Source organism: Oncorhynchus gorbuscha, linkage group LG13, assembly GCF_021184085.1.
Source record: "Oncorhynchus gorbuscha isolate QuinsamMale2020 ecotype Even-year linkage group LG13, OgorEven_v1.0, whole genome shotgun sequence".
NCBI lineage: Eukaryota > Metazoa > Chordata > Actinopteri > Salmoniformes > Salmonidae > Oncorhynchus > Oncorhynchus gorbuscha.
The window spans coordinates 35,356,789-35,370,272 of NC_060185.1; the positions used below are offsets into that span (position 1 = coordinate 35,356,789).

Below are 13,484 nucleotides of genomic sequence, written 5' to 3' on the forward strand. Positions count from 1 at the left end.
TTTGTAAAGGGTGGCTAAAAACAGTGGTTAGAAGCAAAGGGAGGTCCTCAGGCCGATAGAGAAGGGAGGAAAATTGCATCACAAGGCTGAGACTGGTGGGGAAACATCCAACTGGGAGGTGTGATCATTGTCAGGGGGAGATGAATACAGTGGAACACTTTCTATTTCAGTGCCAGAAATATTGGAGGGAAAGGGAGCGATTGTTATTAGGTTTGAGGAGTAATGAGGTTGAAGACAAGATTAAGTGCAATGCTGGGGAAATCTTCAGGGGGATGTAGTATTTAATTATGTATTTCGTTTCCTTAAGGAGATGAAAATATTGGGCAGGATTTAGGCCTTCTCTGTCTCTGTTTCACACTCCAGTCCAGTTGGTGGCGGTAATCCACCTTAAAGTTGGTTGCCAACCGCCATCTAAAATCCCCAGAAGAAGGAGGCGAAGGCTCTGCTTTCTGCGGTAGCTAGCTAGTTGTTCATGATGATGGAGGAGGAAGAATTGGAATTTGCGGAAGATTTGGAAGCGATTTTGCACCTTACTCCTGAGGTGCAGTTGGCCATCGAGCAGGTAATCGTGTGCTAAGTGGGATAGTTTCTTATCTGCAATGAAAATAGTAATTTGTTTACAGGCATGAGCTAGATAGCTTACCTAATGTTAGCTGTGTTGTTATCCTAGTTAGCCTGCTAGCTACATTAGGCTTGTTAGCTGTTTTAGGGACCTTTGCGTACAGCTAGATAAGTTATTTTCAATACATGTAAACAGTCATATTGTCTCTGAAGTTTATTTCTAGCTAGGTAACGTTAACTGACTAGCTAGCTTTGTCTAACAGCATCCTCCCCGTTGGTAAAAAAAAACAGACAGGTTGCCACCCCGGCCTTACTGGTGGTACCTGTCATTGAAACTGACACTAGCACGGAACCCAAACCGGGTGCGCCATCGTGCATACATATATTTTGTACCCCCCACATCACGATACCCAGGTTAAAATATCAAAACAAACTCTGAACCAATTACATGTATTTGAGGACATGTCGAAAGCATTAAACATGTATGGCAATTTAGCTAGTTAGCTTGCACTTGCTAGCTCATTTGTCCTATTTAGCTAGCTTTCTGTTGCTAGCTAATTTGTCCTGTGATATAAACATTGAGTTGTTATTTTACCTGAAATGCACAAGGTCCTCTACTCCGCCAATTAATCAACACAAAACGGTCAACCGAATCGTTTCTAGTCATCTCTCCTCCTAGGCTTTTTCTTTGCTTGACTTTATATTGCCCTGAGGCACTGTGCAGTCACCCATAAGTGATGGTTGCGCTTTGGGTGCAGGTGGTGGGACTTCAACCACCGTTGAAGAGGCCGGATATGGAGCAGGCCCTGGGGAATCAACAAGGCAGGTTAGGGCAGATACCACCCATCCCAGTCGAAAGTGGTCGAGGCAAGATCGCCTGAATGCTGCTGGTGGGCAGGCGTGCTCTCATGAGAACTGAGTCCAGTTCCATGCCAATGAAGGCGATCCTCTGGGTGGTTGTCAGATGACTACTTGTTGTTTACAATAATGCCCAGCCCACTAATGTGGGTCAGGAGCATGCCTCTATCTGACAGGACCTGGGTCCTGGTCTGGGCACAAATCAGCCAATCATCCAGGCAATTGAGGATCAACAGTCTTCGGGATGTGAGAGGTGCCAGGTCAGCGTCCATGAACTTTGTGAAAGTGTGGGATGCCAAAGAGAGGCCGAAGGGAAGAACCATGAATTTGTAAGCCCTCCCTTCGATAGTGGATTGGAGGTACTGCCAATGAACTGGGTGAACAGGAACATTGATGTACGCATCCATCAGGTCAAGCGTCACAAGCCACTGGTCCCTGGACACGGCCTGCAACACGCGGCTGGGAACAGCATGTGGAACCTTTAATATTTTCAAGTACCCATTGAGGTTGCGGAGGTCTGTTGAAACCCTCCGTCTCTTTTTGGGACCACAAAACAAGTGGAGTAGAACCCACCTAGCTGTTCTGATGTCTCAATCATGCGGATGACACCCTTGTCCAGGAGTGAGAATCTCCAGCCGCATGGTTTTCTTCAGGGGGTCGGCCACTGTGATGACACGAAGGCCCCTGAAGGACGGATGCCGGAATTGGAGTCGGTTCCCCTCGAGCATTGAAGACAACACCCATGGGGACTCCACACACTCCTCCCACTTCGACTTTTGAGACTGGGAGAAGCGGCCAAGGGAGGATATGTCAAGGGACCTGCCGGGACCCACCTCTCCTCTGGCGCCCCGAGCACATCGGTCCCCCAGGCACGTCCCTATGGTGGTGACGGTTGACACCATCACACCTGTCACAAACGGAAGCCATATGCGCAGCCAAGCCAATAAGGAAGCTTGGAGGAATAGGAACCTGGTGAGGGACAGATGGCGAGTCATCACTCTCCACCAGTTGATGTCCAGTGCAGTGGCTACATGAGTGAGTAGGCTCCTCAGTGCCAGCATCATCCCCCAGGAACAGCCTATCACGGGCCAACAGGGAACAGCTGTTGTTGCCATCTAAGCTATCAACCTCCTGATGCAGGGCATGCGCCCTCCTTTCAAGGTGGTCCCAGCGATCTGACTCTGGGCCCAGTAGAGGGACTAACAGCTCGTTGCCGCACCACTCATGAGGGAGGGAGCTCATCCCCAGCCAGAGCCCCAGCCTGGCTGACCCATTTGCGCATGGCCTCCAATTGTGCCAGGTCCAGGCGTTCTAAGAACACCACACAAAACAGGCATCCAGTATGGCTCAAACCCAGGCAGTGCATACACAAGGTATGTGGATGCCAGCATCACAGCTGTCACAACGGGAAGCCATAAGCTCAGCCAAGCCAACAAGGCCACGGAGCAGGGGTCCGACTCCCTGTGAAAGATATGTCGTGACCCGGATGGAGGTATAGGAACCCAGGGAGGGATAAATTACCCGGTACCTCTGCAAATACGGGAAGACCCCTTTTAGGAAAAACAGGCAAACAGCAACCAGGTAATGGATTTGATTTATGTGTTTTACACCAACTGCAATATTACCTAGCCGGTTTAATATCCAAGCAGTAAACAAAAAACAGCACCATATGATGGTGTAACTCCACCAAGGAACTCCAAAGTAAGTGTCTCAATGTAGTGGCAGCCCACCACCATACCCTTGCAGTCTGCAGGAGAAAGAACAACAAAACGCTGTAGGGGAATTAGCAGAGAACCAGACAGCATGTTAAAGCAATTCACAACACACACAAAACAAACCAGTCTGCAAGTTGTGTAAGGTTAATACAGTTTGTGGCAGCAAGAGCCACCAATATATTAATGGATGCACACAGAGTCGTAGTGTAATGCTAAAGGAACACAAGCACGACAAACCACAGGCGGAAGATGCAGATCAACCGCGTGCAGCGAGTGGAGCACTCTAGAGGAGGGGCTGGCCATGTGGCCAGCTGCTCCAGGCTGCAAACTGCCAGTGAGTATATTTCCACGCAAGATATTACACTTACCAGTGATTTACCAAGTGAATTTCAAAAAGTTTGTACCTCAAACCATACGGACGTCCGGCGAGAAAATGAAAGAACGTGTCGCGGCAGTGGGGTCTATATATAGGGGCGGACCCCAGCCGTGACACAGGTGTACACGTGAGTTAATCTGTAAATCCTTACCTCGGATGTATCCCTCCACCGTGGAGTGATCCTATATAGTGAAACATAAGCAACAACATGTATCCCAGAGCGCTAAGAACCTTGGCGTGATCCTGGACAACAAACTGTCGTTCTCAACTAACATCAAGGCGGTGGCCCGTTCCTGTAGGTTCATGCTCTACAACATCCGCAGAGTACGACCCTGCCTCACACAGGAAGCGGCGCAGGTCCTAATCCAGGCACTTGTCATCTCCCGTCTGGATTACTGCAACTCGCTGTTGGCTGGGCTCCCTGCCTGTGCCATTAAACCCCTACAACTCATCCAGAACGCCGCAGCCCGTCTAGTGTTCAACCTTCCCAAGTTCTCTCACGTCACCCCGCTCCTCCGCTCTCTCCACTGGCTTCCAGTTGAAGCTCGCATCCGCTACAAGACCATGGTGCTTGCCTACGGAGCTGTGAGGGGAACGGCACCTCAGTACCTCCAGGCTCTGATCAGGCCCTACACCCAAATAAGGGCACTGCGTTCATCCACCTCTGGCCTGCTCGCCTCCCTACCACTGAGGAAGTACAGTTCCCGCTCAGCTCAGTCAAAACTGTTCGCTGCTCTGGCTCCCCAATGGTGGAACAAACTCCCTCACGACGCCAGGACAGCGGAGTCAATCACCACCTTCCGGAGACACCTGAAACCCCACCTCTTTAAGGAACACCTAGGATAGGATAAAGTAATCCTTCTCACCCCCCTTAAAATATTTAGATGCACTATTGTAAAGTGGTTGTTCCACTGGATGTCATAAGGTGAATGCACCAATTTGTAAGTCGCTCTGGATAAGAGCGTCTGCTAAATGACTTAAATGTAAAAAAAAAAATGTATTTAATGAGCCATATTTATATGCCTTAGGTTTTCCCCAGTCAAGACCCATTGGACAGAGCAGATTTTAATGCTGTGGAATACATCAATACATTGTTTCCTACTGAGCAGGTAAGACTGGAGTCCTTCACAGAAACTAAAGTCCCTTTATATTACACCAAGGCTCTAGTCTTGTAAATGTTAAAAAAATATATTATTTATTTTTATTTCACCTTTATTTAACCAGGTAGGCTAGTTGAACAAGTTCTCATTTGCAAATGCGACCTGGCCAGGATAAAGCAAAGCGGTTCAACACATACAATAACACAGAGTTACATATGGAATAAACAAACATACAATCAATAATACAGTAGAACAATCTATTTACAGCATGTGCAAATGAGGTAGGATAAGAGAAGGAAGGCAGTAAATAGGCCATGGTGGCAAAGTAATTTCAATATCGCAATTAAACCCTGGAATGGTAGGATGTGCAGAAGATGAATGTGCAAGTTGAGATACTGGGGTGCAAAGGAGCAAGATAAATTAATACAGTAAGCTATATAATTTCATACATATGTTCTTGTTACATGATGATACAAAGTTATAGTCTAGCAGCTGGCTGACACCACACTCAAATTCTTCCTGACTTCAGTCTGGAAAGGGACTCTGACACGGCTACTACCGAAAGTTACTTTTTCACAAACCCTAAACTTTTTCCTAACATGAACTTAATTCTCCTAATCTGCTGTGTTCATTCTGCTAACCTGCTGCCTAAATTATCCTAACCTGCTGCCTAAGTTATCCTAACCTGCTGCCTAAGTTATCCTAACCTGCTGCCTAAGTTATCCTAACCTGCTACAAAAAAGTAACTTACGGTCATAGTTGTATTGAAGTGGCGTGTTTACAGGGAATCTGGTCTGGAAAAGCTCCGTGATGTTGTAGGCATGATGCGTTGAATTACCGATTGAGGGGATTCATTTAACCTGCCCTCTGTTGAACCGGTCTATGGCCCCCGAGCACCCGACCCCTTCCAAACAACTCTTTTTTTATTTTATTGTCACATACACGGGACAGGTGCAGTTAAATGTGTTTTCAACCCCCCCAGGAGAAATCTCCCTGGGGAAAAAACGTTTGGGAGAACAAATCAAAGCTCAAATCAATTTTTGTGTGAATATGGAACTGACAAACTGACTCCTGTGAACAGACAAGTGTCAGAGTTCTCCCTCGCTGTTTTCCACGTTAGTCTCGTCAGCCAGGCTAAAAAAGGCCATACAAATGTAACAATCTGAACCTGCACGATCATAGTAAAAATGATGTCCTCAAGCTTCCAGTAAAGCGAGACACAACTTCCTCTTGAATTATGGTTGAACATAATTCTCTTTTAGCCTCCGGAAGATGCTAAAATCTCTTGAGTAGGTCGCTAGGTGTTGAAATAAAGATGCTTTAGTATTTTTAAGTCTATACTTTTTTTTTGCTTGCTCTCCTCACTTTTCAAAAAATGTATTTAAACGTTAAAAAAATGTGTATGGCCTAGCAAAAACAAAGGTCTTATTGACCTAGTAGAAGGTAATAGTCATGATGAAATGCCCACTAGATGGTGCTGACTGTGTACCTTTAACATTAGAAAAGGATCCATCATCCAAATCAGTCCATACAACTTGGTTTTGTGTGAAGAATGGATTTTAGTTAATACATTATCATGATACCCCTGTGTTTCCTCAGTCACTGGCTAATATAGATGATGTGGTCAACAAGATCCGTCTGAAGATTCGGTGAGTGACCTCACTTTATTATTATTATTATTATTATATTTTTCATGAGTTTAACCGAATGTTATTTATTTTGTGTGTTCAGGTGTCTGGATGACAACATCAGGACGGTGGTGAGAGGCCAGACCAATGTGGGCCAGGATGGCAGACAGGTGAGTGAGGGGAACGTCTGGGATTACTCTTCAGTGTGTTGGCTACCTGTTGTTCTTGGATCATTTTCCTGCAAAATACCCCTGACTCTGTGTAAATACTTAGGTTGTTGGTTGTTATTTATGAGTTAATTTAAGGATTACGGTGTGTGCATGTGTCAGCACGTGTGCATGTTTGGAAGGGTGCTCTATATATGTGTGTGTGTGTGTGTGTGTGTGTGTGTGTGTGTGTGTGTGTGTGTGTGTGTGTGTGTGTGTGTGTGTGTGTGTGTGTTTTGGTATGCTTGGTATGTAGCACTGGGCTCAGCAACAGAGTGCTTTGATAGATGAACAGCAGTAGCAGCCTACTGTGAGACCCAGTAGGGCCTTTTGGTGCAGAGAGAGACAGCCAGTCAGTCTACACTGGTGAGCCCCCACAGAGGGTTGACTTTGTGGCTACAAGACAGTAGCATGTTGCTGCTGCCTCAGTCTCACACTCTCTGTACACACCTGCTGTGTCTCACACACACACACTTCATCCATCCAACAGACTGGTGAACTGAGATGTTTTGCAGCCTTTTCCCCAGTGTTATTACTCCTAACCCAGACAAATGTGTTGGTGCTCCTCTTTCTGTTTCTCTGTCCTCACTAATGCCATGGAGAAGGACAGGATGAGTCAGAACCATCCCGTTCCCTACTGCTGTCCTACAGGGAATGATTCCCCTCCTTTATTCAGGCGTTAAATTTGGACCTGTGATTTGGTGTCTCGCCGTTTCTCATCTGAGAACATCAGAAAAAGCATTGATGTACTGTAATGCAGATCCTCGCTCTGTCAGGGAACTGTGATTTTGAGGGGAAAGTGACACCTGATGCGGGAGCTGTTTCAGTGTGTGTTGCGTGTTACCGCTGTGTCCTGCTCTGTTACAGCTGGATTATTGGAAATGTTCTGGACAGAATCCACTAACCCATGGGGTTGGTAAGCGCGAAAGCATGGCACTGTACTGTACCGTTGGGTTTCTGGTCTGGTGGTCTCGTAGCCGAGGGCCTCTGAACCATCCGCATCTCCCACAGAGCTGAGGGAAGATCCTTTCTGCAGATGGAAAGATGGAGAGGTGTTCATTGCAGCCAGAGATGGAGAGGGCGAGAACAGGAGAGGAGAAAATGACAGTTGTTGGGTTGGGTGCACACTTGCCTGGCACGCTAGTTTGGCAGTGTGTGTCCCAAGGTGCCAAATCCACCTACTTAATTGAGCGCTCCTAATGACAAAGGGCAAGCCAGTGAACAGAAAGTTGACAAAAGATGGATGTAAGAACGGAGGTGGAGAAGGGCTGGAAAGATTCCCCTTATATTTAGTCTGTAGCAGCGGCAGACTGGCAGTGATCATCAGAGCAGGGTGCGGATGGAGATTTAGATCTCCAGGGGAGGGGTAGATGAAATCAGAATGCCAGGGATATGCCAGGGATATTTGGAGCAGATGGGGGAATTTGGGTGCATATGAGAGTCTTAGGACAAGGAGGGGGCTCTTTGATGTTGTTGATTATGATGGCATGAATTACACACACACTGGAAAATCATTCCATTCAGTCTTCTTGAAGCAGTTCGGACTATTTTGTTGTCATTTGCCTGCTCTTTTACTAAGCAGCTGTCAAAAGCAGCTACAAGTGGTCTGGCCAGCCCATCGTCATGGTAACATGGACCAGAAGGCCAAACATGTCTCACTGGTTCACTGCAGTTTAAACTGTCTGAATCCCATTTAAGTCAACTCTAGTTGCTTCCATTACACCCCATTATTTTTAGACTTTACAATCGCACAGTAAACAATTTCTCAGACATACTATTGTTCTCCTGATTATGAAACTTTGCAGACAAAATAAAAAAGGAAACTGTTTCTTCCCTGAGGAAATGGATTCATTGTTCTCAACAAGCTTATTGTGGCTGCATTGAGTATGGAACAGTGAGTGGCAAAGGCTCGGTGTTGGAGGGAGGGTGGGGCGTTATAGGAGTGGGAGATAGGCTCATTAACAAACCAAACATTTGTTATCAATGACATGTAGCCCAGCCATCATGCCAGAAAATGTTAACTGCATTGAGCTTGCATAGCTCAGTCACCATAACCATTATCCATCTATACACTGTACATTTCCCATGTGCAGCTAGATGTCCCCACATGGTCAGGTCAGCTGTGGGGCTTTATGGTCGTCAATGAGGCAGCGGATGGGGATCCGGCCGGCGGGCATGTGGATGGGTTATGGTTATTGTGTGTGCATGCGGATGTCTTACGTGTGTTGCAGATGTCTTACTGTAGCTCCTGGCATCTGGGATGTACTTATTAGGAACACTGAGACGGAACCTCCTTGAGAAGCAAACATAACATTAAATATTTCATCTAGGGGAAGTTTACTGAAAGGGAAGTTTAATGCTTCAAGTTGGGTTCTCTGCTCTTTCATCTGCTTTGTCTCTGTTTTTCACACCATGTACTTTATTGTCCATTTACATGGGATTTCATTTTGTGACCTCAGGATACAAATACACAAACACAACACACTTCAACAATATATTACATGGAGTACAGAACTCTCGGTCACTCTCTTCCTCTGTCATTCATCTCTCTCTCTTTCCGTCTCTCATTCTCTGATGTCTCTGTTGATGTGTTGCTGTTTCTTTTCCCCCTAAACAATAGAAACGTATCCTTTAACACTGGGTTAATGTGAAGGTTACCATGTACTTTGGAGACGCTAGTAGTGGCCCACCCAACCACAGATATAGAATGACTAGAGTGGACATGCCCATACAAATCTATGCTCATTCTATTTCTATGGACCAAGCATCCAGCTCTTTATACTGGATTCTCAATGCCTTTGCCCTCTCCTGTAATATACCAGAACATATTTCTGTCCCTGTTATTATAGAGTAATTTGTGCAGAGAATAAGCTACTTATTGTGGCCTCGCCTGTTTGCTTTATGAACAAATGTGTATGTTCAGTATGATAAGAGCTTGGTACATATGAAGAATGCCTTGTATACTGTTTATTGAATGTTGAAAAAGGTCTTAATTTACTATGCACGACCTAGGCCTACCCAATAAACTACAGGGTCTATGGATAGGAGGAATGCGTGACTTGTCATTGTGGGGGACATCCACATCTCTTCATATCTGTCAGTGAAGAAACAACCCCTCTAACCGCCCCCTGCCTTCCCCTCCTCCATAAATCTCCAAATAGAGTCCACATGTGTGGCAGACAGTGCTCTATTTCTGCAGGGTTGAAATGTGGCCTCTCCCCCATCTGGGACTGGGTTGGAACAGAGGATGGATGGGGGCGTAGTAGAGATAGCGATCTCAGCCAGGCAGTCTAGTGCTGGACTGTGGTCTCCGGACACCCTTCCCAATGCTCAGACACTTGGGCGATTAGGCTAAACATAGGAAATTAATGTTAGGAGGAGAGAGGCTAGGCAAGCTGGCTTCTCAGGGTCTTTATCAAGGTCTTCAGACTATGGGCTCTACTCAGCGTGTGTGTCTGTTATGTGTGTGTGTTTTTGGTATTGGTTGTTTGGCCTCTATAGTATTGCCAGCCTAATCCTGGGAGTTGATAGGCTTGAAGTCATAAACAGCGCTGTGCTTCAAGCATTGTGAAGAGCTGCTAGCAAACGCAGGAAAGTGCTGTTTGAATGAATGCTTATGAACCTGCTGCTGCCTTCCACCACTCAGTCAGACTGCTCTATCAAATCAAAGACTTAATTCTAATTTAATAAACTCACAGAAAAATGAGCCTTAGTTTCCGGATTTGACCATATTAATGACCTATCATTTTGAAAACAAACCGTTTATTCTTTCAGTGAAATTCGGAACCATTGCTGTTAAATTTCACAACCTTCAATGTTATGTCATATGTAAAATTCTGGCAAATGAATTACCGTCTTCGTTAGGAAGAAATGGTCTTCACACAGTTCGCAACGAGCTACATAATCCAAACTGCTGCATATACCCTGACTCTGCTTGCACAGAACGCAAGAGAAGTGACACAATTTCCCTACTTAATATTGCCTTCTAACATGAATTTCTTTTCACCAAATATGCAGGTTTAAAAAAATGTATACTTGTGTATTGATTTTAAGAAGGGCATTGATGTTTATGGTTAGGTACACTGGTGCAACGACAGTGCTTTTTTTCGCGAATGCGCTTGTTAAATCACCACCCATTTGGCGAAGTAGGCTGTGCTTCGATGATAAATTAACAGGCACGCATTGATTATTTGCAACGTAGGACAAGCTAGTTAAACTAGTAATATCATCAACCATGTGTAGTTAACTAGTGATTATGTTAAGATTATTATTATTATTATATATTATAAGATTGATTGTTTTGTATAAGATACGTTTAATGCTAGGTAGCAACTTACCTTGGCTCCTTGCTGCACTCGCGTAACAGGTAGTCAGCCTGCCATGCAGTCTCCTCGTGGAGTGCAATGTAATCGGCCATAATCGGCGTCCAAAAATGCCGATTATGAAAACTTGAAATCGGCCCTGATTAATCGGTCGACCTCCAATGACATCCTCCCTCCCTCTGAGGTAATCAGATGTGAGAGGGTTGGATTGGTGAAAGCAGTTACTGTAGAGACCTTGCTTTCACTTAATCAATTGGGTATAGATCATTCAATGGTAAACTCATGGAAGTGAGGCAGAAAGGAGTCATTTTGTATTATTGTAATTATGTTGATGGTCCTGGCCAGTGACAACCCTCAACAGGTCATGACCAACCAAGCTTCTCAGCTTCCTGCCCCTGACTTTCCTAGCTTTTTCCTGGTAACAGACTACATGGTAATTATTTATCAGAGCCTGCCCTGCATGCCCGCTGGTTTAACTGAGGGGTCTACCAGTGTGTGTGTGTGTGTGTGTGTGTGTGTGTGTGTGTGTGTGTGTGTGTGTGTGTGTGTGTGTGTGTGTGTCCACATACAGAGTCTGCCTGTGACCTTGAGTCTGGCTCTGTGACCCTGTCATCATGCTAAGCCTCTAAGTAGAATAGATGCTGCTTCCTGCAGATACAAAAATGAATCCATTGCTGTCAACAAGCAGATTGTGTGTGAGGAAGAGAGAGCGTATGTGTGTGTGTTTTCCCTGTCCGTCCACTTTTGAAGAGCCTTGTAAAAGTGGTACATTCCTTAGGCAGCTGGTGCCAGCTGTTAGGATTGCATTTTTGTGAGAAGGAGAGGAGAGCCCCTCCCACCCACACACAGACAGACACACCCCACATTGGGCCAGTGTTAGGCCAGTTACCCCCAATTACTCTGGCATCAGATAGCAGTGCCAAAGCCCAGCTCAGACCATCAAAGCCCGGCTGCGTGGCGTAAAATAGATATATTAGATAGCAATTAGTTTACTTCTCTGTGAAAGAAGCTCCACTCTGTTCTCCACCCCAGTTGTTCCAAGAATTTGTGGTCAAACACTAGTCACTAGGACTACATTTTTAGAGGATTGCAAAAGACTGTACATCTTTTGACCAGAGTTGCACTTTATTTGACATTTAGCTTGTCACCCTTCTCTGAGCGATGTGATAACACATGTCATGAGCAGGTCTTCTGTCTAGCCAGTCAGTCAGTCTACAACATGGGTTTTTGGGGTTCAAATACATGGATATGGGGTTGTGAATGGGTAGTAGGATATCTCTCTGTGCAGCTGCTGGCAGGAGAGGGAGAACGCTCTTCTTACCGACTGGAATGTGAGCGCAAACTGTGGGAGAAGTTTCTCATCCCCACGCCGTTCCTTCTGGTTTCTCATCACGCTATTTTGCTTGGTTTTCCATTCCCCTGCTCGGGTGCCTATAAATACAACCTGACAGGGAAGAGAGGAGAATAGCATGACTCCAGAATTTCCCTGGTTCTTCCTACTAAACAAAGATGGGGTTGATTAGCCCATAATCTTGAAACCTAGAGCCAAATTCTTACGTGAACACTAGCCTCTGACCTGCTGTAAGGAGAGACTAAATAGCCTGGTCCCAGGTCTATTGTGCTGATTTGCCAACTCCTATGGCCATTGTCACGCCAAACAAATGTGGTACCAGGCTAAGGGACGATAGAGAAGTTGAAAATAATCCTTCTTTGCCTTAGTTGCTAGATGTCAGCTACATCCCACTGTGTCTGAAGAGATGTCTGCCAGAAAGTAAACTTGTTTAGAGAGTCCTGGTACCTAAATGACCTCTTTCAACCCTGTCTCTCTCTCCTTTGTCTCCCTCCCAGGCACTGGAGGAGGCTCAGGTAGCCATCGGCCAGCTCTTTGGTAAAATCAAAGACATTAAGGACAAGGCTGAGAAATCTGAGCAAATGGTGAGTAAACAAACAGAACACAGCCAGACTCTCCCACAGGAGCCATCTTGTTTACCTTGTCTAAAGCGTCAGGGTGTGTGTGTGTGTGTGTGTGTGTGTGTGTGTGTGTGTGTGTGTGTGTGTGTGTGTGTGTGTGTGTGTGTGTGTGTGTGTGTGTGTGTGTGTGTGTGTGTGTGTGTGTGTGTGATTGACTGAGGGTGCCCCCTGGGGACTCTGACATACAATGTAGTGTTATTATAAGTGGAGGTAAACCTCCTGCTGTGTGGGTTGGTTCTTCCTCTCCTTGTGGGGACCTAATTTAAAAAATATATATATTTTACCTTTATTTAACCAGGCAAGTTAGTTAAGAACAAATTCTTATTTTCAATGATGCCCTAGGAACAGTGGGTTTAACTGCCTGTTCAGGGGCAGAACGACAGATTTGTACCTTGTCAGCTCGGGGGTTTGAACTTGCAACCTTCTGGTTACAAGTCCAATGCGCTAACCACTAGGCTACCCTGCTGCACCAAATTCCCCACAAGGATAGTAAAACAAGGAAAATTATCCTCCATGGAGACATTTCACACATCCCCAGGAGGACAAAGGCTATTTTAAGCATAGGGGATAGGTTTACAATTGGGGTTAGAATTATGGTTAGGTTCTGGGTTAGGGAAAATGTGATTTTGAATGGAAATTAATTTTAGGCCCCACGAGGATAGAAGAACAAAGTGTGTGTGTGTGTATGGGGGGGGGGGGGTCACAGGAAGGCTGCTGGGCTGGGTGGGTAAAGAGGGAGAGGGAACA

At 45.6% G+C, this 13,484-nt stretch overlaps 1 protein-coding gene across 1 annotated transcript in view; it reads left to right on the top strand.

Annotated features, from left to right (window-relative positions):
* Nucleotides 1-424: 424 nt before the first annotated feature.
* LOC123992787 (vacuolar protein sorting-associated protein 53 homolog) overlaps nucleotides 425-13,484 on the top strand; it is a 32,267-nt gene continuing 19,207 nt past the window's right edge. The window contains exons 1-5 of the mRNA XM_046294312.1: nucleotides 425-562; nucleotides 4,539-4,619; nucleotides 6,210-6,259; nucleotides 6,342-6,408; nucleotides 12,615-12,701. Of these exons, the coding sequence (XP_046150268.1) occupies nucleotides 473-562; nucleotides 4,539-4,619; nucleotides 6,210-6,259; nucleotides 6,342-6,408; nucleotides 12,615-12,701 (375 nt within the window). The 5' untranslated portion in view covers nucleotides 425-472. The remainder of the gene's footprint in view (nucleotides 563-4,538; nucleotides 4,620-6,209; nucleotides 6,260-6,341; nucleotides 6,409-12,614; nucleotides 12,702-13,484) is intronic.